Below are 26,554 nucleotides of genomic sequence, written 5' to 3' on the forward strand. Positions count from 1 at the left end.
CAGATTAGATAAGGGAGTGTATAGCTGGAAACACGCCAGCAGGGAAGGATGCTTTGAAGATCCTGGCTGATTCTGTCTGGGATGGCCCTGGCCACTGGGTGACTGCCACCTCCTGTCTGCTCCACGGGAGGGCAGAGAGTGGGTGTCTTTCCTCAGTTTGTCCACAGGAAACTTCTCTCCTAGGCTCCCGGGATGCAGAAGCAATATTTGCATGGGAGAATCAGCCCATAGCAGTTCTGGTCTCTGGGAGGTCAAGACCTGGGCTGGGACTTGGTCACAACTTGAGAGACCCCGGGCTTGGAGGAAATGAAAGCAGCAGCTGTTTACAAGATGGCTTTGGTATCTCATAGTTGGAAACATCTTCCCTCTGTAGCATTGACTCCTTATGAAGGCCGAGGGCATTGAGCCCGGTGACAGAAAACACACTGAGCGAGCTGGAAGAAACCTCAGGAAGAAGAACAGCAGCCTTCCTCCCACAGCTGAGAGTATGTCCACCTCACGTGGCTCCCAGCCTCAGCTCCATGCAGAGGTGGGAAGGTCCCATCTTTCTCCTTAATAAACGGGGAGATCTCACTTCATTTGTTGATGGGGGTCTCTTGGTGCTAAAAATGAAGATAGTTTACATACAGAGGGCTCGTGTCTGTCTTAAGATCTGGGTCCATGCAGAAGATGGTTAAGAAGCCTTCTCTAGATGGCCCGACACAGGTCGATGTGTTCTCTACCATCCACTCTTGGTCACACAGCACCACATGGGCAGTGTGGCAGTGTCCCAAGACATTCATTTCTCGGCACAGGGGCAGGTCCCTTGGAGCAAGCTATAGTGTGATGGCTCCTGGTGGCTGAGGTAAAGTGGCAGGGTGGCTGGTATCTGTCACAGCGGCGGTGGACGTGCACGATGCCTGCCCGTTCTTATTGTTAACAGCACCGGAGGACTCTGACAGAGCGTGCTCAGAGTTCAGGAAATGTCTGGGGCTCGCAAAAGGACAAATGGTTTTTCTCAGCCACTTTGCTTTTCATCTGCTTTGCCGTTACTGTGTGTGCAGAGATGGAACCCATGTGTTGTTCCAAGGGCCTTTGCTGACTTTGCTGCAGTGGGGATGTTCTGGGAAATTGTTGGAAGTCCCAAAGCTTGGCGTCCTCTGCCTTTGAAGAAAGATACATTTCCCATGAAGATACTATACCACATCTCATGTGGTATATATACTGCCACGAGGCTATGGAATGGCAGCCAAGTCTCTCCCATCCTTTCTCTAGAGAGAAGGCACAGTCTGTCTCCTGAGGAGCTTTATCTCTCTAGTGGTGCAGGTCTCTTATCCCTGCCCCTAGGGAAGTTGAGGCAGGAGGATTCCAGTTTTCCACTCAGTGGGCCTTAAAATTCTGCCTGGGTAACTTAGCCAAACTGTGCCCCCCCCCCAAAAAAAGAAGGGGGCTAGGGCAAGTAGGTCACTGGCTGAGGTCAAGCCCTTGCATTTCACCCACCAGTATCACATGCAAAGAGATTCTCACCACTGGAGCAGGAGGGGGGATCCACACAGCCTGAACCTCAGAAACCTACAGAGTTCAAAGTCAGCAGCATATTCACCAGCTCTTGTGGGGACAAGGACCAGAAGATTTCCAAGAGATAGAGGCCTTTCCCATCACCCAGAGTAGAGCCTCCTAAGGTCTCCCTGTCACCTTCAAACACTAAAACAACCTAGCATTTCTTCCCCCCCCCCCCCCCGATCATAGCATACTATGGAGAACATACACAAGTCTTTGGGGGTACTTTAGGTTAGTGAGAGGGGACCCATTAAGATTGTCAGGACCCCCATTCAGGCCCTAGTACCACAAAAGAGGAGGAGAAAGATGAGACCCAACCGGACCGACCAGGAGCTAACCACTGTAAACAACAATGCAGTTTCCCTCCCACCACGTTTCTGTCTCTTTAAGGAAAGATGAAGTCATAGCCTGTCACGTACCATGGCATCCCAGTCATCTTGCTTGTCATTGAATGGCCTTTGTGGTGCCATCTCCTGTCATGACTCACTGTTAGTTTGGTTTGGTTTTCAGACAGAATTTCTCTGTGTAGCCTTGGGTATCCTGAAACTCACCCTGTAGTCCAGTGTGGCCTCGAACTCACAGAGATTTGCCTGCCTCTGTGTCCAGACTGCTCACCATTCTGTTTGAAGGTTGCACTCTTTCTTACCCATTCTTGGCCATCTACACAATTCCCAGGTTTGTGTGTATGCGTGTGTGTGTGTGTGTGTGTGTGTGTGTGTGAGTGTGAGTGTGTGCGTATGTGTGCGTGTGTGTGAAATAATATGTACAAAGCACCCTTGAGGCAGGAGCAGCTTGTGATGTGCATTTTTTCTTTGATTTCTAGAGGTTGCTTATGGATTCAAGGATAGCGTATACAAGGGCTGGTACCCAAGCCCATCTGCAAAGCATGACTGTCATAGGCTGTGGGCAGGGCAGTGGGACTGGGTATCCACACATGCAGGACACTCTGTGTCTGGGTATAAGGCTCACAACATCTAGTTCTTATCCTTGGGGAATAAGAACTCGAGGCTCTGAAACCCCAACATGCATCAGAACCGTGAAGGAAGAGACACTGCATCCACAAGGTTCTGTCCGCAGATTTCAGGCTGGGGAAGGATTCTGTGTGTATTCATCCTCCGTTTCCTAGAGCGTCCATCAGACTCTCTTCATCTGCTGAGCTAACGAAGCTCACCCTTTTCACTGTTCATATTTGGGGTGTATGTGGTTAAGTGGATTGTTTTTCTTTCATCGTTTTTACAATAGAGAAAATTCAAAAAGGCATGTCCAGTAGAGTACAACACTGAAGAGATGGCCGTTAGATGGTTTGATTTGGGGGTTTCTGAGGTAGAGGATATATGGCATAGAGCCCATAGTCCACAGGTGTAATGCAGATGTTGGCTGTATTTGTCACACATCCTTGTAGGGATTATCTGTTTACAAGAACATCTGTCCTTGCCAGCATGGGCCTGTTGTCAGAGCATTCCATGATAGGGGTGTATGTCATCTGGTGAAAAAGCACATTTCTTCATTACCTGGCTTCTAGGAGTTGTTACAAAGGCTTCTTACTGTGCAGGTGTTGTCCTGAGAAGGGACAGCCAAACAGCCATGTTTCAGAACTGGCAAACAAATTCAGGCACTCTATGCTTTAGGCTATCCCAAGAGCTGCAACTAGGGGTGTGTGTGTGTGTGTGTGTGTGTGTGTGTGCGCGCGCGTGTGCGTGTGTGTAAGACCATGGGTATCTGTCATGTTTCTTTTCTCCAGTTTGTAGTAACAATCACTTCTCTTTAACTTGTCCAATGGGAGGGCTCCTCTAGCGTGGTACTCCCTCGGTGGCCACAGCGCCCCCTAGCGCTCCCTCCACACCGGGCACTGACCTACTGTTCTTGCTCTTTCCAGGCATAGGCAAGAATGTCATCTGTGACCGTACCGCCACGCCGCTGGACGCCTTCCGCATGATGTCAGCTGCCCACTACTACCCCAAGCTCATGAGCATCATGGGCAACGTGCTGCGCTTCCTGCCAGCCTTCGTACGCATGAAGCAGCTGATTGAGGAGGGCTACGTGGGCGAGCTGCTGGTGTGCGAGGTTCAGGTGCACAGCGGTAGTTTGCTGGGCAAGAAGTACAACTGGAGCTGCGACGACCTGATGGGTGGCGGTGGCCTGCACTCCGTGGGCACCTACATCATCGATCTGCTTACCTTCCTCACGGGCCAGAAGGCTGTCAAAGTCCATGGGTTGCTCAAGACCTTTGTCAAGCAGACAGACCACATCAAGGGCATCCGTCAGATCACCAGCGATGACTTCTGCACCTTTCAGATGGTGCTGGAGGGTGGAGTGTGCTGCACCGTCACCCTGAACTTCAACGTGCCTGGAGAGTTCAAGCAGGACGTGACCGTGGTGGGCTCCGCTGGGCGGCTCCTGGCAGCGGGCACCGACCTCTATGGACAGCGCAATAGCGCCCCAGAGCAGGAGCTGCTGCTACAGGACACTACATCAGTGAGCAACTCCCTGCTGCCCGAGAAGGCATTCAGCGACATCCCCTCACCCTATCTGCGGGGCACCATGAAGATGATGCAGGCAGTGCGCCAGGCCTTCCAGGATCAAGATGACCGGCGCACGTGGGACGGGCGGCCTCTTACCATGGCTGCCACCTTCGACGACTGCCTGTATGCTCTTTGCGTGGTAGACACCATCAAGAGGTCCAGCCAGACCGGAGAGTGGCAGAACATTGCCATCATGACCGAGGAGCCAGAGCTGAGCCCCGCCTACCTGATCAGTGAGGCCATGCGCAGAAGCAGGATGTCCCTTTACTGTTAGCACTGGGACCTGGTGGACTTGACCTGCTGCATGGGGCCAGTTAGGGGGAATTGCACTGTGGCCGTGGGTGGGGATTATGGAAGGGACAGCATGAATGCACAGCACGTAAGGTGGGTCCCCATCCCAAGTAGAGGGGCCCAAGTCAAAGGTAGGGGTGGTGGGCCGATGTAATATTCAGAAGGGCGTGCCATCCTAATTGGGTATCTGATGAGAGGAAGAGAATTTAACTAGCACCTTTGCAGTCCATTACTGTGAGAAGCAAGGAGGGGCTGCCCCCTGCCCTACCTCATCCAGCCACAGACCTTGGCCTTCTTTGCAAACCAAGGCTGTGTATCAGATGGCGAGCTCAGCCAGAGCCAGGCTCTCCGTCAGCGCCCCCCACTGGCGGGAGAGGCACACTTCATCAAATGCCTACATGGGTTGTTTTTTTGGTTTTTGGGGTTGTTTTTGGTGGAGGGAGGTAGAGGTAGAGGTAGGTTGAGAAAAAGTTGTAATTCCGGGAAGCCACTGTGTGTTTTACTTTAAGGATCTGAAGGAAAAGTGCACCGCTCCCGAGGTCGCTCTATCTTCGGGGAAGCGTTTTAGCTCTATCTGGCTCATTGCTGTGAGTGTGTGTGGTGCAGTGTTCGGACAGCAAATGAGGCGGTAAGCTGTACCTCTGAGCTGACCAAGATGACAGGCAAGCTGCAATGAGCTACTTCAGAGCCCTCCTTCAGCACGGGGTGGGACCAGTGTGAGTGGCGACCCAGTAGTCCTGCCAAGAGGCTCTCCAGGCAGCGCAGAGAACGCTACATGTGGCATGGGCCTGACTGCAGCTGCCTGCCTGGGTGGGGCGCCTGCAACCCTGGGTGTGGTAATATGAGCGCCCCAAAAGAATGGAACACGAGGCCAGCCCCAGAGTTGCTGGAAGCTCCAACTGCCAAGCTGATGAAGGACATTTAGGACTCTGAGTGAGCTTTGTGGGCTTAAACAGGAAGCCAGTGGCTTCAGCCCATATAGAGTCCCTTTCCCTTAAGACTCAAGGCTCTTCCTTTAGCCTTGGCTCTTGGGATTCTGATAGCTGGAAACTACTGGATAGGTATTAAAAACAAAAAGCCAACAGGGAACATCATTCTCAGTGTTTCTAAAAGGGAGATTTAGAGCCTGGAGTGGGCTGTACATAGGTGGAGAAGGCTCAAGTTGGGGGGGGGGGGAAACTATCTTTTTCTTCCCCTCCTGGTCGCCTAGTCTTTTTATCCTCCATTTGAAACTAGAGATGGCCAAGTACTGGTTCACAGAGACAAGGGCACATAGATAGACACACCTTTGTAAATGTTTGCTGTCCTGAGTATCACTAAAGCATTTGAGTCTAATCTGGAAAGAATAGTCAAGTCACACACACTTTGAACATGGGGATGTTGTCTTTTTCTTGGCTGGCTTTGCTAATCTTCACCAGGCCTGTGGCAGTTTTGAGGCTGGGTAGGTAGACTAGTGTCTAGTCCCTATAAGTAGTCTGCCTAGAGTCAGTGTTCCTGAGGCCCCGGTAATTCACAGAGACAGTCGTCATACTGGAGGCCACATGCCAGCAGAATCATGGTCATTTTCTCGCACAAAGAGGCAGGTGTTGCCCTTTGAGGAACACCCCCCGCCCCAGCCCGTACCCCCTTAATACAGCATGGTAAAGTCAGTCAGCGAAACCGTCCACAGCTTGGGTTGCCACCCCTCATGGCTAGTGGTCCAGGTTTCCAGTAGTCAGATTGAAACCACACTCAGCACACAGCCGCCTCATAGACATTTTTGGAGTCCCTCCTCTCCGAGGCAGTAATTCCCCCACCCCTGCTACCCTGAAAAGCTGTGACTAAGGATGAAATCAGGGGCATGGTGGATGGCTGTACGAAGTTCCTTTTTCCAAGTCATTTACCTAAGTTAATGTGCTGTGGAGTTCAACTTTTGGTTTCTCTGCTCTCTCCAGGATATTTGAGAGCTCTCCTACTAGAGGCCTCTGAACTCTGTGATTAAACATGCAGGGTGGAAACCAAAAACTCCCATTTGAGGGCAGGGGATGTAGAAAGAATGAATACGTATTCTTTGAAAGAAGCATGGGAGAGCAGTGAGTGTGCACACAGTAGAGGTACCAACAGGAGGGAGAGAGGGCCAGGCAGTTCTCTGAATGTAAAAATGGCAGGGCATGGGGTTAGGGGCTTCTTTAGTGCTCCCTCAGCTCCTGCCTTTCCACGTGCAAATTCTTGATTGGCTACAGCAGTGTGAGGCTGAAATCCCAAGCTCTCGACAACATTCTGCAAAATAACTTGGATTGAAGTCCTGGCAATAACCCAGCTTACAGAGGCGGTTAGGAGCCTTTCCATTCAGTTTCCCCTTGCCTTGTGTGCTCCCACCATTTTATATATACTGCTGACGGTCTCTTCAAAAGTCCAGGTCTCCAGAGTTTAAAGCAGGTATATACATATATATATATATATATAAAATGTATGTGTACGTACATATACATAAACACACATATATACACACAAGTGTTTGGGGATGCCCTGCAAAGTTTGGAGTCTAGGACTCCTCTGTGTTCCCTGTCAGTTCCTCTAAGACTTTGTGTCTCTCAGTGGTAAAGTTGCATCATGGGGTTCCTTCAAAGCACATCAGTATTCCTGTGTCAGGTTGTGTCAGCAAGGTGTCACGTCACCCAGCTCACCCACCAAATGAAGAGTATGGTAGACCCATCTTATGATCTATAAAAATAGCATTGGGAACTGTCTCCTTTCCTCTATGGATATGTGAGCATAACGTGTCCAAAGCCACACCGTGAGTATGCAAACCACTTTGTACTTGGTAAGGCCAGGAAAAGCATTCCTCACGGAGCCCTCTAGGGGGCGTGCTCCCACTGTAAGGGGAGTGGCCTGAGATCCTCCACAGCCTCCAGTTGAGCAGTTGACAGTTACAGCTGCAGAAAGGAGTAGCTAGTGTTTCCTCCCCTGCCCGAATGAAAATGTCACTTGGCTGCTTTTAAGATGACTTTCCCATGTCGATGTTACTGTAAGTGACTCAGCAGCCCTCTGCCCTGGGGACTTTCTAAGCATCGTTGGCTATCATGGGTGGCCTTGGACTTGGTTGTGGGGGCTAAGCTTAGCATAGGAAGCTTTTCCCAGGAAGGGCTGCAGACTCTGGGGTGTAGCTGTGCACTGTACCATCAGGCCCTTTCTCACTTCGCCTAGCTCACTTCTGCAGCTACAGAACGTGACCTGTGGGTTATGAATCAGGTTTCTGATCCGTCCTACTTTTCCAGTGGGCGCTGGAGGAAATCAGCTCCATTGCTGGAGGAGAAAGTCAATCCAATGGCACATGAAAGGACTTCAGGGTGTCATCTGTCAAACACCCCAGGGAGGAACGCAATGGCCACAGCCACTCACTTCTTTAGTGATAGATCTAGGGTTGGGGAGCCCATTTTTCCTGATTTGCAATTTGTAACTGATGTACCTTCAGGGCTACCACACAGGGAGGGGAGTCTCATCCAGGTAATTAAGTTGCCCAGTTGATAAGCTCAGACCTACACCACACCGCACCGGACAGTATTCACTGAACTGTGACAGGAAAACCCATATATTTACAAGTGTGTTGTGTGTTAGGAATAGAAGGCCGGGCTTTGTGCATGTTAGGTAAGCTCTCTACCACTCAGCCACACCTCCAGCCTCAATTAGGTCTTGAAAGTATTCAGAAAACCCTGCGACTATGACAAAGGGTTATCTCTAATTATGCATCTCTATGGAGGCTAGGGGACATGGAGTAAGGTGTTCACCCTGAGGAGGACCTGGGGCCCACTCTACTGTTGGCTGTTGTCCAACTGCTGGATGGAAATCGTCACTCTGACTAGCCTGTGACTCTTGCTTTGCCCACCAAACCCCAGGAGCTTGCAGGACAGGGTGGTGATACTGGGGCACCTGTCAGACAATCCTATTGGTTTCTTTTGGGCAAGAGAGGATGAAAGGAGGTTGTCTGGAGTCTGCAGTATGGCTCCAGCACTCGTGGTGTTCTGCTGGCGCACTCTGGTCAGCATCCAGCAGTAATGCTTTGAGTTTAACTGGGGCTTCTAGAACTTCTCTGCGGTGATGTTAAGCCTTCCTGGGCTTCTCTAAGAGAGTTCGGTGGTCTCCTCGGAGTTTGTCAGTCTGATGCTAGCAGACCCAACTGGCCTTTTCTCCCCTGCATCAGGGTCCTATCTGCTGAAGCCTCGGGCTCACTCCCAGGCCACTGACATGTCGCACTACTGAGTACTCTCAAGTCCGCTGCAGCCCCTCGTTTACACCAGCAGAGAACAGAGTGACAAGACGAACATTCTAGCTAGCTGAGATGCTTGATGCTTAGTGCAGCAACCAAACCTTGCCTGAGCCAGTAGAGCCAGAAATCATCATGGCCATGGAGTCACCATGTATGTCACTGTTGTCTCCTGCGCCCTGTCCAGCTCTCTGCTGTCCCCCGCAGCCACCACAAGGGCTAGGCTGTTTAATGAGCCCCACAGCTTCTAAGAAATTCAGTGGCTTATTTGTAGTGTGCTTGATGTCCCAGGTGAAGAAGCAAATGCCTACGACCTGATCTGTTCCTTTACCCTGTGCCCTGTCTCTGGTTTAGGGGAGGGGGAACTTTCTAGCAATTATGGCTTTGTTTGCTGCCTGGTGCTTTTATAGTCTGTCATTTGTTCTCATTTCCTTTTTTAAAGCCAAAATTGCATTGGTTTGGTTGTCCTTGTCTAGTGTATATTTATTGTTTTACAAACATGGGTATATATGTATGTATATGTATAAAACCAAACTTATATATAAAAAAAAGTCAAGGCATGTATACTAGATATTTTAAAGTTATTTATCAAAGGGAAAAGATGTGTGTTATAAAGTAAAAGAGTCTATATTTTATATATAATGTAGATAGCAGAAAATAGCTTATAAATTATAGAAGGTTTTACTTTTTGTTTTCTATTATTAAACAAAAGAAATTTAAAAGCTAAAGGCCACCGTGACTGCAGCTGTGCTTGGTGTTCTCAAGGCAAAGTGCTACAGAGCTGGAGGTGGCTTGCCCTCCCTGGGGACGTGCAGTTCCAGGCTCCTGAGTGATGATGCCCCACTGGTGCCTGTGTGATGGATGCTCTGGGCCAGGGTAGACAAGCTCAACCAGCTGGCTGGGCTGCTCCGACATCGCTTCCAGCTGTCCACGAATGGCTTTGATGGGTTGAGCGTTGGTGGGAGAAAGGATGAAAGGGGGAAATAAAGTCTTCAAAGAAGAGGTGATTCCGGCCTGCTCTTGTTTTTCTAACCCAGGTGGCTCTTGATTTGGGGACTGCTCCAGTTTGTGAGCTCTGATGCTGCCTGGAGGCTTTGAGATGAGGCTCTGTCAGTATCCATGAAGCTAAACAGGTGGGGAACCGCTGACTACGGACTCAAGAGATCTGCCTCAAACCATTCTTAAAATGTTGGAATAGATGAGAGAACCTACATAATAAGGTTCTCTCTCTCTCTCTCTCTCTCTCTCTCTCTCTCTCTCTCTCTCTCTCTCTGTGTGTGTGTGTCTACATGCATGTAAGAGTCTGTGGCAAAGGATAGACAGAATAAGATAAGACCACAGATTTTACATCAGCGGAGCAAATTTTAGAATTTTGTTTCAATATCATAAAGCTGGTTTGGTGGCACATGTCACCAAATGCTATTATTCCAGAAGTAGAGACAGGATCAGGAGTTTAAGTCCATCCTCGGCCACATAGCAAGTTTGAGGCCAGCCTGGGCTACATGAGATCCTGTCTTAAAACCCCCAAACCAACAAAAAGGCAGTTCCTGAAAACTTCCTTCTCAGCATCTCTGTTTATTCTGCTACAACACAGCAGAAGGAAAGCCAAGACTATAGAGACTCCATAGCATGCAAATTTAGTTAAGTGGAGCTCGGTCCAAAATGGCCACTCTCGAACACTGCTAAAACACAAACAAAGCCTGTCAGGAGGAGAACCTCATCGGTGCTAATCAAGGCAATGCAGACGAGAGTCACCTACCCAAATAGGGGAGAGCCCAGCACCCTCACTTCTCCCAGCAGGCTATCCTGGGAACCAAGGCTCAGTGCAAGCCACAAACCTAAGCTCTTCCAAACGTCTTTGATCCTGGAGCTGATTATTCTTTCTCATGCCATGGGCCTCCTGTGTGATGCTAACTGTTCCCAAGTTGGGATCATTTCTTGCTTCATAAACCAGAATCATAGAGGTTGGGAAATCTGAAACCCAAAGTGCTCCGAAATCTGAAACCCTCTGAGTGGCGACAAAATGGACTTGGCAGCATTTGGACTTTGGATTTTCAGATTAGAGATGCTCAACCATTAAACACGTATCCCAAACCCCCAAATGTCAACTCCAAGCCCCAAAGCCAGCCAGTGAAGCTCTGGAATCAGAAGCACATGGGGCCAGGTGTGGACGAGGTGTGCTCGGCCTGTTCTGCGTTGTGCGGAATCACACATTGGGGTGGCTCCAGGCTCCTGACTACCGCTCAATGCAATGGCCAGTTTTCCAGATGCCATCTAGGCTCCTCACGGCTCATGGGAACTCCATGTATCCTCCCATGTCTGTCAACCCATCCCAACCCTATAACAGACCCACCTTCTAGCTTCCCTTCATTTCTTTTTAAGGCAGGGTCTCTACATAGCCCTACCTGTCCTGAAACTTGCTCTGTAACCAAGTAAATTTACTTGCCTCTGCCTCTCAAGTGCTGGCATTAACCTTTTTGTTTCATTTTGAATCTCACATATTTTAGTACCTATCGTGACAGGTCTGGTTGGCTCCATTTGAAAAATGAAATGACTGACATATTTTATGGTGAATTACATGTAGTATACGAAGTATGTAGAAATCTTTATTTTTTTTTCTTTTTTGTTTTTTTTTTTCGGGGCTGGGGATCGAACCCAGGACCTTGCGCTTCCTGGGCAAGTGCTCTACCACTGAGCCAAATCCCCAACCCCAGAAATCTTTATTAAGGCATGAGAAATACCATTGCCTTAATGTAAGTAACAAGGTCCCACTTACGGAGCCATATCAGCCTTGTTCTTGCCTGAGTGGGAAAGTTCCCTTTGCCTGGGGCTCCCCAGACTTTGTCTCCACTCCTGTTGAAAGACTGCTCAAGATATCTAGATGAGACAAAAAGGACACAACCTTCACGGGGTTGGCGCCAAGTCACAAACACAGCTTTGCTAGAACCAAACACTGCTCTGAGAGAGCTTGTGCCAGCTAAAGCCCTTCAGACGCCTTTGCCTGCTCATTCAAGTCTGGGCTTCCTTTGACTCTTATCTCTCGGCTTGCATCTGCTGGGTAAATTCCTGAGGGGTGACTTCAGCGATGACTGAGGCTCAACCACAGGTCTGCAAGATAACGCCACAGAATCGGACCTGGTTGCTTGGGCTTCCTCTCAAATGTGGTACTAATTACAGAAATACCTTTATCTCCTAATTACATACAGATCAAACCACACTCTTTCCCTTCAGCCATCTGTGGAAATAGGAGGTTAAGTAACTCAAGGGAGGCTTTCTCAGGCAATTACAATTGTTCCTTAGTATCCAAGGGGAATTTGGTCCAGCATCCGTACATATGCCCAAGCCCACGGGTGCTCAGGTCCGCTCTGTAAAATGGTGTGGTGTGCCACAGAAATCATCTCTGGGTTATTATCCAACCCTGGGTGGGCAAGACAGCTCGATGGGTAAAGGTGCTTATTGCCAAGCCTGACGACCTGAGTTTGATCCCTGAGGGATCATGGATGGAAGGAGGAGAAAGCCAACTTTCAAGGGCTGTCCTCTGATCTCCATATGCACATGTGGCATATATACACGTGTACATGTAACAAATGTCTTAAGATACCTGTTAGATTTAATGCTTGAGGAATAGCAACAAGAAAGTCTGTAATGTCCAGCCCCAATTTCCTGTTTTTACAAAACTCCAGTCAGAAACTCAAAACAGCAGTTTTTACGATCAAGAATTCTATTATAATACAACCCATAGATACACTAATTTGACATTTACACACTGAAGAATGATGGCAGGAGACATTAAAGTCTCTCTCTCTGTAACTAAATCACTGTGTTTCTATAAGACCAGAAATGTTTGCCCAATAAAAACAATGCAGTTCCCAACACTGAGCAGCCTTAACTCCAAGCTGAGGTGTCTCAGACAGCATTCTTTGGTAGCATGTAGCACAACAAATATGCTGTGTAAAGTGTATGTGTTGTAAAGTTACAAGATACCACATGAGCAAGTGCTTCCAAAACCACCTTGGATCTGGTTTTGAATTGAGGTTTGGTGGTGACACATTAAAGAACCTTACTGCTGCTAATGTTTTGGTGACAGACACATTCTGTTATGTGACACCCATTAGCTGTCGATTCACAGTTTTACAAGCTGATATAGATTAATTTGTTCTTGGCCATCAATGGGACTCAGTCATAAAACCCACAATCTGTGTATCCCATTGTCTATATCCATTCCTTATTGGTCATCAGTGCACCAAGAGGGACCCTGTGTGGGATCAGGTGATGGGCAGTGCTTGTATACAAAGTTAAGGCTCAGTAAAATACACCTCAAGCCACCGATTCTTAGAAAGAAAGGGTCTCAATCAAGGATAGGTTAGGGTGTGGCTAGAGACCCTCTTGGGAAGGGTTAATCACTTCAAATACCCCACACCAGCAATAGACCAAGCAGATCTATGTATGACCTAGTGTCATGCTGACAGCCTAGAGACCCACTATGTTCTTGAGTTTCATCTGGGACAAGTTCACCAACAGATGAGGTGGCTTTTCAGTGTGCTAAGCTGAGGAAGCTAAACTTGATACTCAGGTTCCTGGCAGGAGACAGAACTGGCCCTGAAATAGCAGCTGTGTAGAACTCCAGCTGTGAAGGGACAACACGGAGCAGATCTTGTTCACAGAGAAGGCGGGAGGGAGAAGAGGGAGGGGGAGATGCCAAGGAGAGGAGAGGGCAGTAGCAAAATGATGGAGCATGTCAAGGGTAAGAATAGATGAAAGGGAGAAAACAGATGAAAGACCAGGGAGCTGGGCATTCGAGATACGGAAGGCTATGCAGATAGGCAAATTCACAAGAGCTATGTGGGAGCTACGTGGGAGAGAAGCTCTTTGCAGATGACAGCCTTTAATCTGTGATTCGGGAACAGCTCGTGTGAGGAGGACGGCAACGAGAAGGAATGGCGGAGGAGTTTCTGCAGGAAGTTTATGAAATCTGGCCGCCCAAAGCTAGCAAGCTGTGCAATTGCTGGGGGGAAAAAGTTCTATATCTACCACTGGGTTTTAAGTAAGTGCCATCCATCTCTTGGGTCCCTCCTTTCTTGGTGCTTTTCCCATTTCCAAATTCCCCTGAACTTGGCAAAGATACAAAAGCTTCTACTTCACCCTCTCCTGTCACCTGTCCTGGGCTTCCGGTCCTTTACCCTTCAGTGTCTGCCATTTATCTTTTGGCATACATGGGGCCTCTTGGCCCTTCTCAGAATTCAGAGACTCTGCCCAGGAGCCTGTCACTCTGGTCTCCCTTCTCTTCCTACACTAGAGTGTTTCTCTTGAAGGTCCCAGCATAGCCGGCCTGACCAGCAAAGCAGGAAACTGAATGGGTGAATCTCCCTGGCTTCTTATCCCTGGGACTCCTAACCCGGTCTGTGGATCAGATCTGGATCTCCAACCTTGCTGGGTTTCCTGTGACATCCAGGTTCTCCTTTATTTGCAAGCAACCTCTCTTACTTGCTCATATCCATCCTCCGTCCGTCCATCCATCCATCTATCCTCTATCCATCCATCCATCCTACCATGGACCCCACCATGCACCCAAACCATCCATGCAGACTGAGTGCTGCTTAGTCACTTCTGTTTCCTGGTTTCCTGACCCATGCTGTATCCCTGGTTGGAGATCCAGATCTCCTATTGATGATGGTCTCCTTCCTAGCCTGCTTTGCCTCTTTCCCTATTCCCTGTCCTCTTGAAGACATGATTTGATCTATAAGAAGAGATGAATGCTAGTACATTAACTATTGGAGACATATTTACCCACTTTCATCAACAGACTGATGAAAAATCCAACAGTATTATTACATAAACCAACAAAGAAGGCTAGGATTAAGCTATACTATGGACTAAACAGACAGGCAGTCATTAACAGAACACTGCACTCTGCTGCTTCTCAGACATTTGCCTAAGACTAAGCATGGTACAACACATGACACCCAAGAGCTGTGGGTGTATATTCTTCTCAACGCACAGAGAACATTGTCCAGCACAAACTATTGTAGGCCACAAAGTAAATCTCAATAATTAAACAAGTAAAATCTTATAACCAAAGTATGTTAATACATGAAATATCATAAATAAATGTATAGGTTTATAATGTGCAATTTATATAATGATGTGCAAATAATAACATATGCATGAACACATTTAAGGCGAGGAAGAGGAGGATCGTGATGAGAAGCATATACTCCTCTGCTAGGAATAGTAGAGTATGCTTGGAACCGGTAAGGGGAACTCTAGCAACTACAGTTTCCTGCCGTAAGCCCTGTTGTATCATGGTGATGTTTAAGAACGCTGCCCCTCCTATATCTTTGAGCTAGTCAGTGTATTAATTTGTAATTTTATATATCTTCTCTATCAGTAATAGTAGAATACTACCTGAAACTGGTAACGAGGGGAATGTTAGAAACTGTACATGGGAATTAGGTATGTTCTCTTGAGTGGTTAATACAGCGATGAAGAAATCAAAAGGAAAATGTTTTAATTAAACCCAGTATAAATAAAACAAGCAGGTAGAAAACAACCAATTGAGGCAGTAATAAATCCCTCTAAACCTTTCAAGGGAAGTTACCCCCAATGTTTGCCAAACTGTTCCTTAAACCAGAAGGAGAAGGGACGCCATCAAACCCATCCTATGGCACCAGAATTACCCTGATAGCAAAACTGGGTAAGGACATAAGAAAGAAAGAAAACTAAATGCCAGCCTCTCCAGTGAATGGAGATGCAGAAATTCTTAATAAGACCCTGCGAGGCAAAGGCAGTGATACATTAAGATCGTGCACTCTGAGCAGGTGGCTTTGTTCCAGAGACACAAGCCTGATCCAACATACACAAATCAGTAACTGAAACCCAGCATGGACACAGGCTTAAGGTTAGAAATCACCTGATCCTCTTTAGACAGAGTTCAACATCCTTCCCTAATAAAAGGCCTCCAAAGGGTCAGAGAGATGGCTCGGTAGTTAGGGCACTGGCTGCTCTTCTAGGGACTTGGGTTTGATTCCCAGCACTGAATGGTGGCTTGTAATTGTTTCAGTCCCAGGGATCTAATGCCCTCTTCTGCCCTCCCTGGGCACTGCATGCATATGATGCACAAACACACAGCCAAAATACATATATATATATATATATATATATATATATATATATATATATAGGTTAAAAATGGCTTCAAGAAACTAGGAATGAAATGAATATAACATAATAAAGGTCACGGATGACAAATCGATGGCCAACACTAATGGTAAATACAGAGCGGGTCCTCTAAACACTGGGAGAAAACAAGGGGGTCAGTCGTGCCGATCTTTAAACAGCACTCGAAGCCTTAGAGCAGTGGTACAAGAAATAAAAGGGATGCAAATGGGAAAGTAAGTCAAATTATCCCTATTAACAGATCACACGATTCTTATATTTCAAATACCCTACAGATTCTAAAATCCAACTCATGAACACCACAAGTGCTTTCAGCAGGTGGTAAGATGCACAACCAACATGCGAGGAAAGTTAAGTTTTCTTTTTCTTTCTTTTTTTTTTTTTGGTTCTTTTTTTCGGAGCTGGGGACCAAACCCAGGGCCTTGCGCTTCCTAGGCAAGCGCTCTACCACTGAGCTAAATCCCCAACCCTGAAAGTTAAGTTTTCTATAAAGCAAACTTGCTGAGAAAGGAATCAGGAAGAAATCCACCCACAAAAGCTAAACTAACAAACTAACTAACAAACAACAACAACAGGAAGAAAGAAAGAAAGAAAGAAAGAAAGAAAGGAAGGAAGGAAGAAAGAAAGACAGACAGACAGACAGACAGAAAAGAAAAGAAAATCACAAACCATCCAAACCTCTAGGAATAAACCTAACCAGAGACATGAAATGTTTTTTAAAATGTATGTGTGTTGGTGTTTTCTCTGCATGTGTGTCTGTTCACCCTGTGGCTTGATGCCCGCAGAGACCAGAAGATCGTGCTAGATCCCTTAGAACTAGAATTGCAGGTGGCTGAGAGCCACCATGTCGGGGCTGGGAATTGAACCCTGGTCCTCTGGGAGTGCTCCAAACTGCTGAGCCACCTCCCAGCCCTGGCTGAGAAAGACTTTTGTATGGAGAACGTAAAGACGCAGAAAAATAAATATTGGGGAAGAGACTAAACCGATTTGGGGAAACCTCACATGCCCACGGATTTGGCAGAAATATTATTGTGAAAATTATTGTTATGTCCAAAAGTAATCTCCATGAAAATCTTAATGACATTCCTCATAGGAGTAGAAAAACTAACCCTAAAGATTGTAGGAAGTACAAGTGGTCCTGGCTAGCCAAAGAAATCCCAAGTAGAAAGAACAGGGCTGGAGGCATCACAATGCCTGGTCTCAAAATATACTACAGAGCCATAGTAACAAAACACGGTGCTGGCATAAACACAGACATACAGATCCCTGGAACAGAACACAGTACCCAGAAATAAGCTCACACCATTGCAGCCATCAAATTCTTTGCAAAGCTGTCAAAAACACGCATTGGAGGACCACCAAGCATGACCACCTGAATTTGATCCCTGGAACCCACGTGGTTGAAGGAGAGAACCAACTGGCTCCCTCCTACATGTTGTCCTCTGACCTCTGCATGCATGGCATGCTGTGGCATACACGCCCACACACATACACTCATAAAATAACCTAATAGAGGTAAACATTACAAAACAAAAGGAGCCTCTGAAACAAATGGTGCTAGGAAAATGGGTAGTGCAAGGTCAAGGAATGAAACCAGACATGTGTGGTGGGTTTGAATAGGAACATCCCCCAATAGATTCACGTGTTTAAATGCTTGGCCATAGGGAGTGGCACTATTAGGGGGTGTGGCCTTATTGGAGAAGGTGTGGCCTTGTTAGAGGAAGTGTGTCACTGGGGAGGTGGGCTTTGAGGTCATATATGCTCAATCTATGTCCAGTGATACAGTTGCCTATTAGCTGCCTATCAAGATGTAGAACTCTCGGCTTCTCCAGCACCATGCTGCCTGCAAGCTGCCATGCTTCCCGCCATGATGATAATGGACTGAACCTCTGAAACTGTAAGCCAGCCCCAATGAAATGTTCTCCTTTATAAGAGTTGCTGTGGTTATGGTGTCTCCTCACAGCAGTGAAACCCTAACTAAGACACAGGGATCTCTCACCTTGCACACAAATTCATTCACAATTGATCAAAGGTCTTAATGTAAGACCTAAGATGTTGAAAATAGCTAGAGGAATCAAATTGGGATATACTTAAAGATATAGGCAATGGCCAGGATTTTCTGAAAGGGACTCTATAGGAAAGGAAGCAGTGCCAACAATTAACAGATGGTATTTATGAAATTAAAAGGATTTCACATAGTAAAGGAAACTTCCAGAAGAGAGAGCCTACAGAATGGGAAGAAAATCTTTTTCAACTATACATCAGGCAAGGAATTAATATCTAGGATGTGTAAAAAGCTGCAAAAGTTCAACAGAACCATCTGGTCAATAAATAAATAAAGCTAAGGAAACAGCTCTCAAAAGAAGAACTAGCGGGATGGAGAGATGGCTCAGCGGTTAAGAGCACTGACTGCTCTTCTAGAGGTCCTGAGTGCAATTCCCAGCAACCACATGGTGGCTCACAACCATCTGTAGTGAGATCTGATGTCCTCTTGTGGTATGTCTGAAGAGTGATAGTGACAGTACACTTATATATGCAATAAATAAAAAAATCATAGGGGTTAAAAAAGAAGAAAAATCAGCAATGGTCAACAGATACTTTTTAAAGTGGTCAACGCCCTCAGCCATCAGGGAAATAAACTGAGACTGCTCTGAGAGTCCATCCCAGCCCAGTAAGAATGACTGAACTATCAAATGACAACAAATAGTGAGGAGGACACGGAGAAGGGGAGCCCTCATAGCCTGCTGGTGGCACATAAGCTCGCACAGCCATTGTGGAGATAATGGAGAGTCCTGAAAAGCTGAAAACAGAAGGACCATATGATGCATCTGTACCCAGAGGACTCTAAGTCAACACAGCTCAGAGATACTCCAACATCCGTGCTCCCTGCTGCACTGCTCACAGTCGTAAGGAAATGGTGCCAGTCAATAGCTGATTGGATAAAAACCGTGGTACTTACACACAACGGGATGTTATGTACCCGTAAGGGAAACTGTAATCATGGCATCTGCTGGAAAATGGATGGAAATGGGCATCAGTGTTTTAAGAGAAACAAGCCAGGCTCAGAAGGATGGACGCCATGTTTCCTTTTCTGCACAGACTCTAGATTTACAATTATCCGTGTTGGTGTGGTAGGTGTGCATGTTGTGCGTGGGTGTGAATATGCATGTGTGTGTATAGGTCACAAAACTAGAAAGAGGATTACAAAATGAGAGGAAGACATCTTTTAAAAAAACTGGGGAGGGGTGATCTGGGATGTGTTATATTTTTATGTGCATGGGTGTTTTGCCTGTATGTAGGTCTGGGCACCACAAGCATGCAGTGCCCCAGGAGGCTAGATGAAGCGTTGGCTCTCCTTGAGACTGGAGTTATGGAAGATTATGAGTTACCGCGTGTGTGCTGGAAATCTAACCTGGGGTCCTCTCAAAGAGCAGCCAGTACTCTTAACAGCTTAGGCCATCTTTCCAGGAAGAGAATTTGAGGGAGGTAGGGAATAGGAATAGAGAGGGTAAACAAAATACATGTAATAAGAAAGCAAGAGGGTATGGACAGATGGCTCGGCGGTTAAGGCCACTGACTGCTCTTCCAGAGGTTCTGAGTTCAAATCCCAGGAACCACATGGTGGCTCACAACCATCTGTAATGGGATCTGATGCTCTCTTCTGGTGTGTCAGAAGACAGCAACGGTGTACTCACATACATAAAATTAATAAATCTTAAAAAAAGAAAGAGGCCCCAATCACTGAGCCGCCGCCATGGACTCAGCTGCCTCCCCCTTGACAACCCTCCCGCCTGCCTTCTCCCAGCCAGTTTCACCAAGGAAAAGGAATCGTATCGTATGTCCGCTATCCAGAACCTCCACTCTTTCGACCCTTTTGCTGATGCAAGTAAGGGTGATGACCTGCTTCCTGCTGGCACCGAGGATTATATCCATGTAAGAATTCAACAGAGAAACGGTAGAACGACCCTTATAACTGTCCGATAAAAAAAAAAAAAAACAAAAAAAACCCAAAAAACTAGTGAAGGCGTTTGAGAAGACATTTGCCTGCAATGGTGCTGTAATTGAGCATCCAGAATATGGAGAAGTAATTCAGCTACAGGGTGGCCAGCCCGAGGACATATGCCAGTTCCTGATAGAGACTGGACTGCCTAAGGACGATCAGCTGATGGTTCGTGGGTTTTAAGTGCTTGAGGCTCTTTGAAGCTTAAGTGAGTATTTCCTTGCAATGAGTAGAATTTCCCTTCTGTCCCTTGTCACAAGTTTAAAAATCCCACAGCTTGTATAATGTAATCATTTGGGGTCCGCTTTTAACCTGGACTAGTGTAACTCCTTCATGCGATAAACTGAAAAGAGCCAAAAAAAGAAAAGAAAAAGAAAAAGAAAGGAAGGAAGGAAGGAAGGAAGGAAAAAAGAAAGAAAGCAGAAGGAGAAACTAATGGGGGAAGAAAGGAACTCAGCTGGAGTGTGAGAGGGACAGGGGAATAGGGAAAAATGAGAACTAAATATAATGACACAGACATATGAAGGTATTATGATGAAACCCACGGTACCATATGCTAACCTAAAAACTCAGTGAAAAACAAGATGTCCTTGCATCAATGGACTCTAGGCAACTGCTACCGAAATACCACAGAAACAGAAGAGAACATTCTTAGAATTTGTATGGAATGACAGAGATTCGAAACAAAGCAAATCTCAGTAAAGGGAAGAAACCTGGAGGCATCACAATGTCCATCTTCAAAACAAACTACAGGTCATGTGAACCGAAGACTCAGGGCACCCACATACAAAGAGACCACAGGTCAATGAGAAGCAGAGAACACAGAAATGGCTCCACACATTTCCAGCCGAGTTTTGAGCAAGTCTGAAGGAACATACATTAAAGGAAAAATCTCTTCAAGTAATTGTGCTGGGGAAACGAGATACCCACATATAGAAGAAAACAGATGTGAACCTCTCGTTAAAAATTGACTCAAGCTGGGGAGTTCATGCCTTTAATCCCAGAAAAGTGGCAAAAACAAAAGAGCCAAGAGATCTGATTTAAAAAAAAAAACGGACCAATGACCTGAGTAGACATTGGTCAACAGAAGATACTTTAAAAGGTCAACAGGCAGGTACCTGACGAAATGCTATGTACTTACTGTATCCACCCTAAGTCACCTCAGTCCATTAGGAGGATCACAGGTGGTGATGGGGAGGGAGGTCGTGGGGAGGGAGGTGAGGTGAAGGCTCACACAGCGTGGGGATGTAAACTAGTACCGTGACCACAGAGACCACTGCGGGCTCTGCAGGGAAGCAGAGCAGAACTGCCTGTCCACCTTCGTGCAGATGAAGTCAGTGCTCTGGCTTCCTACAATTGTGACAAATGGCTGAGGTGGCAAGTTTATAAAGAGGTGAACCGTCCCTGGGGAGATGGCACAGATCCTGACTCTTTCTACCAGGATGTCAAAGCAGCAGCTCCACTTACAGCCATGGCAGAGATGGGATGAACCTAGAACTCCATCACGGTTGTGTTCTACAGATACAGAAACGATGTAGCGTCCATTTATAATAGTATTATTCAGCCATGGAAAGATCGAGATTCTATCATTTGAGGCAACATGGGTAGAACTGGAAGGCATGACATGAAACAGGCACTGAAGTGGGGTGGGACAGAGAGAGATGGTTCATGGGTAAGCAGATGGATAAGAAGGTAACTTCTGATGTCAAATGGTATGGTGTGTGTGTGTGTGTGTGTGTGTGTGTGTGTGTGTGTGTGTAACTGAATATTTCAAAACAGTATTTTTAAAAGTTCCAAGTACAACAAAATATTAAATATCTGAGATAGTGGCCTTATCTTTACACATTTGCACAATTATCTGTTCATTAAAAATAAAAACACTGGTGCTGGAGAGATGGCTCAGAAGTTAAGAGCACTGACTGCTCTTCCAGAGAACTTGGAGTTCAACTCCCAGCAACCACATTATGGCTCTGCCTTAGTGTTCTCTTGCTGTGAAGACACCTCAGGACCACAGTAACTCTTAGGCAAAGATAGCATTTAATTGGGGCTTGCTTACAGTTTCAGAGGTTTAGTCCATTATCGTCATGTGGGGAGCAGGCACACAGGATGGAGGAGGGTTCTACATCCAGATCAGCAGGCACCAGAAGAGAGAGCCATTGGGCCTGGCTGGCTTGGGCTCTTGAAATATCAAAGCCCTCTCCCATTGGTACACTTGCTCCAACAAGGCCACACCTCCTAATCCTTTCAAACAGTGCTATTTCCTGGTGATTAAGCATTCAAATATATGAGCCTAAGAGAGTCATTCTTATTCAAACAGGCTCCTAATTGGCTCTAATTCCAGTCCCAAGGGATCCATTGTTGTCTTCTGGCCCCTTAAGACAGTGCTCTCATGGGGTGCTTAGATATTTGTGCAGACAAAACACTCATATACATAAAATACAAAATAACAATAAAATACTGCTCTTCCCTGGGGATCCTAAATGGAACAGACTTGCAGGAGTGGATGCATGTTGAAAATTCAGCTTTACCTATAACCTACCACCATGGCCAAGAAAGGCACTGCTGCTGGAGAGGCAATGGATGTGCTAACAACAGTTATGAAAGGAGGGAGAGACTGCTCTTAGGCACGGTGGTTCCTCGAATGTGGAATTCTGGACCCTGCCAAGCCCACCTCCGTGTGATAAGCCTGCCTGCGTATGTCAGTTTGGCCTGTGGGGCTGAGTACAAAATCAACTTGCTTAAGGTATTGACACCAAGAAACTAGGAGGATCCGGTCCTCTGCAAAACTGACCTGCCATTATGTGGCTGTCTGCAGCTGTGTAGCAGTTAAGGCCCACGGCAAAGAGTCCCAGGCCAAGGCTATTACCAAAATGCACTTCAGATGTGAGGAATTAGCGATAACAGCAAAACCAAAACTGACTCACTAAAAAAACAAAGTTCTGAACTTGCCAGTGGTAACCACACGCCTTTAATCCCAGCACTCAGGAGGCAGAGGCGGGTGGATCTCTGTGAGGTTCAAGGCTTGCCTGGTCTACAAAGTGAGTTCCAGGACAGTCAGGGCTATACAGGCAAACGCTGTCTCAACACACGCACACACGCACTCATAAAATTCTGGAGATATCTCAGCCATGGCTGCAAAGTTATATGAATTAGTAAATGACACTGAACAATAAACTTAAAAATAATTAAAACTTTTGTTATGCATATTTTACTGCACTAAAAGAGACACAAATGTGAAAGCATCTCAGGCAGTTGAACCACAGCGCCACCTTCTGGCCTTGGCCAGGGAAGCCAGCCTAACATTGGGGAACAGATATTCTCATTTTGTCCCTTCTGCCACCATTGTGAACCCTCTTACCCTGGAGAGCCTCAAAGCAAAAAGGTCATTTGTAGTTCTTTAGGGCCACAAATCCTCCTCATACCGGTGGCTGCTAACACAGGTGCAGTACATGAAAAGCTCTCTCCAAGCCTGGCAGAGGGCTGCAGACAGCTCATTAGCACTGAAATAGCAACGCCAGACAGGACTCTTTCCAGCTCTGGACTGCCTTTCATCCGCCACGCTGAAAGCTGCAGGAAGGAGACCAGGGCTTGTAGAGCCATTTGAGGCTCGCCACAGACCTGGGAGTCTGCAGCAGCTGAGTCTTGTTCCCCTACCTGTGAAGAGCCTCCTTGTACTTTGTGATTCAGCGTCCTTGACCCAGATAAAGGGCTTACAAAAAGCTCTTTCACAAGTGATGTGTTCAGATAAGTTAAATCCCCTGTGATGCACTGCTCACAACTCTGTTGAGTTCCGTGGAGCTCTACTGACCCACAGACTGGGGAGCAGGTCAGGATGCAGGAAGAGTGAACTGCTTCAGACGCACCACTGAAATCCACTCCCAGGCAGCTTTTCTTTGCCCAGATCCAGAGAACAGTGCCGCCACCAGTATCGCTCAGGTTACAGAGGCCACTGAGTCACACATTTGCCAAGGGAGCTTTGGTGACCTGGACAAGTCACGGCAACACCCGGATTTATACCTGTCTGGCAAGGAGTCACCGAATCCACAGGGTCAGTAGGGTCCTGCTGGGGAGATTTTGAGCCATCTGGAATCTCCATTGTTTTGCTGTTCCTCAGAGTGTTGGCTTTGCCTCCATGTACCCCAACACCTCAGCATTTCAGGGACGCATTTTGAGGTTTGTTGACGGTGTGGTCCTAAGCAGGAGTTATCTGCTGGCGGCTCTTGATCGTCCCCATGCTTCCTGAATCTCTCTGCTGAACCTCATACATCAGTCAGGATCTAATCAGGAGACAGACACCACACAGTCATTTGGACAGGGATGCTTTCTTAGAATTATTATGGGGATTGGAGTGGTAGACAGTTGTCTAGCGGTGGATAAAGACTGATGAATAGAGAAACGGCAGATTGCAAGAGCAGCCATTACTCTAGAGCTGAGATGGGGCAAGCATGGAAGATACATATCAGGGAGCGGCTTCCTCTCCTCATACCCTAGGGCTGAGTTAAGGGTACAGCTGTAACCTGTAGGATGCTGGGCCACTGCCTTGATTGGACTCAGTGAGAATGGTCCCTTTGAGCAATAGTGAAAACTATGTTGGTTGACGCTTCACTTAAGAACTTGTACAAAACTACACAAGAGGCTTTGAGAAAGCTACCCCCAAGATCCTCTGGAGACACTGTGCACTGCAGATGCTGTACTGCAGGGCTCTGCCAGGACACACTGATGGGAATGTATCCCCCTTGCCGTGTCTGTCCCTCCAACACATTTTGCTAATAAACTAGGTGAGCAGGCTGGAAGGCAAATGAAAACCTCTTCAGGAGCTGCTACTGTAGCAGACAGTGCAGGCGAGCTCACAACTGGACGTGACCAATAAGCTGTATTCTCTAGACTAACGACAAACCAAATCCATAGACAGCCATTTTGAACCAATATTCCAAAACACTCTTCTTCTGCAATGTTTCCTGTTATGTTTTGTTTTTTTTCCAGTTGCTCTGGCTCAACTCTAGACAGTGCTGTTGGCTCAAATATTTCTTTCACATTTCACATCAAACTGGAAATTCAGCTGACCTTACCTAAAAGTATATCTAGGGGCTGGGGACATGAAGGCCTGAGTTTCATGCCCAGCACTCATGCAAAAGCAAGGCAGAGACACACAGGCCTGTTGTCCCGGTGTGGGGGAGATGGAGACAGGAAATCTGTGGTACTTGCTGGTCACCCAGACTAGCTAATCAGTGAGCTTCAGGACCAGTGAGTGGCACTGTCTCAAAAACTCCAATGGAGAGTGATTGAGGAGGATGCCGGACTCAACCTCTGCCTCTACACGCACATACAAGCACATGGACATGTGCAGACATGTATGCATACCCACACATGTATACACAGGGAGAGAAGTATGTCTATGACTTCACCTCCTGTCACCCTCTCCCTTGGGATTTCCTTGGTCCAAGTCATTACCGTTATTATCGTCCTTTGCCCATCCATGGAGTGGCAGGGATGTATCAAATACCCTTGAGGTCTGTTCTCAGTGTAGCCACCAATGCAGTCTCTGGTACACAAAAGTCAGCTGAGAAGCGTTCCCATTTCACTCAAGGAGTGGCCGCGTCCTCATGGGGACTGAACTGGCCTGCCCTCCCCTTGTCTTGTTTTATGACTTGCATGTATGAGTGTTTTGCCTGTATGTATGTGCACCTCATGCATGTCTGGTGCCCACAGAGATCAGAAAAGGGTGTTTGATCCCAGAGAACTAGACTTATGGGTGTTTTTAAATCACCATGTGGGTGATGGAAATCAAATCAGGTTTTTGTACAAGAACAAGCACTGACTGGTGAGCCATCCCTCCAACTCCATTGTCCTTCTTTAAGCAGATATGCGATGCTCAATCAAAATCCTCCTTACCTACATTTCTTTTCTGAAAAAAAAAATGTACTCATCTGTCATGTGTCTCATTGTCTGCTTGCTACAATGAACTGCCAGCTTGACTGAAGTCTACTCTGAACATGGATGGCACCATTCCATGGAAGACCAGAAGGAATAAAATGTAAAGGGAGGAAGTGTTCACCAATTGCGCTGCCTGACTGCAGAAGCAGTGCGACCAGCTGCCTCTCACTGCTGTGACTTCGCTGAGAGCCAGAGGAAACACTTCCTCCCGTAAGTTGTTTTGTGTCAGGTACCTAGTCTTAGCAAGGAGGGAAAGTCCCCAGAAGACAGTGGGAGCTAAAGAAACGTTCTTTGATGAGCTGTGCGCCCTCAACAGAAGGTGCTACCTTGTGGCTATTTCCTGCCAGTTCCCCGCACCAGCATCAAGAGAGAAACTTTCCGTCTGGTCAAAGGCTTGTGTTTGAAGGTGGAGATGTTAGTCGGAGAGCACTTGCTTGGCATGTGAGAGGCCCTCGGGCCATGTCCTCAGCTACCACACACACCATGCACACATATTCTCTCCATCTCTGGTGGTTTAAGATGAATGAGCGTGGCTCTCAGAGGCCCCGCTATTCACAAGTTCATCCCTGTTGGTGAACTGCTAAGGAAGGACTAGCAGGTGTGGCCTTGTGGGAGGCAGTGTCACCAGCGTGGAATCTGAGGTCTCAAAGCCCATGCCAGCCCAGCCTCTGCTCTCTGCTCGTTGCCTGCAGATCAGGGTGCAAAGCTCTCAGGAACTGCTCCAGCGCCATCCTTATCTGCTCCTGCCATGATGATGACGGACTAATCCTATAAAACTGTAGGCAACCATGCACCACTCCTTCTTTAAAAGGGGAACAAGAATACCCTTGGCAGGGAAGAGAGAGGCAA

General features: G+C 47.0%; 2 protein-coding genes and 1 long non-coding RNA gene across 6 annotated transcripts in view; 2 read left to right on the forward strand and 1 right to left on the reverse strand.

Annotated features, from left to right (window-relative positions):
- The window catches only part of Gfod1 (Gfo/Idh/MocA-like oxidoreductase domain containing 1), a 104,833-nt gene extending 95,231 nt beyond the window's left edge, over window positions 1–9,602 (forward strand). The window contains exons 1-2 of one of the 4 annotated variants that reach the window (XM_039095675.2): window positions 2,053–2,214; window positions 3,416–9,602. In XM_039095675.2, the coding sequence (XP_038951603.1) occupies window positions 3,472–4,335 (864 nt within the window). In that variant the 5' untranslated portion in view covers window positions 2,053–2,214; window positions 3,416–3,471 and the 3' untranslated portion in view covers window positions 4,336–9,602. Of the gene's footprint in view, window positions 1–2,052; window positions 2,215–3,415 lie in introns of those variants that run through there. The other 3 variants (XM_063276380.1, NM_001170334.1, XM_039095674.2) reach the window with 3 other exon arrangements.
- Window positions 1–26,554, reverse strand: part of LOC102547830 (uncharacterized) — a 35,073-nt gene that overhangs the window by 2,937 nt on the left and 5,582 nt on the right. Inside the window, exon 2 of the long non-coding RNA XR_010059431.1 lies at window positions 23,130–24,048. This is a non-coding gene — a long non-coding RNA (uncharacterized LOC102547830). The remainder of the gene's footprint in view (window positions 1–23,129; window positions 24,049–26,554) is intronic.
- On the forward strand, window positions 9,752–23,310 carry LOC120097840 (eukaryotic translation initiation factor 1-like). Its single transcript, XM_039096365.2, is given in 2 exon segments — window positions 9,752–19,776; window positions 19,778–23,310. Coding segments are annotated over 2 exon segments (531 nt in total). The 5' UTR covers window positions 9,752–19,422; the 3' UTR covers window positions 19,955–23,310.

This window comes from Rattus norvegicus, chromosome 17 (assembly GCF_036323735.1).
Source record: "Rattus norvegicus strain BN/NHsdMcwi chromosome 17, GRCr8, whole genome shotgun sequence".
Lineage (NCBI taxonomy): Eukaryota > Metazoa > Chordata > Mammalia > Rodentia > Muridae > Rattus > Rattus norvegicus.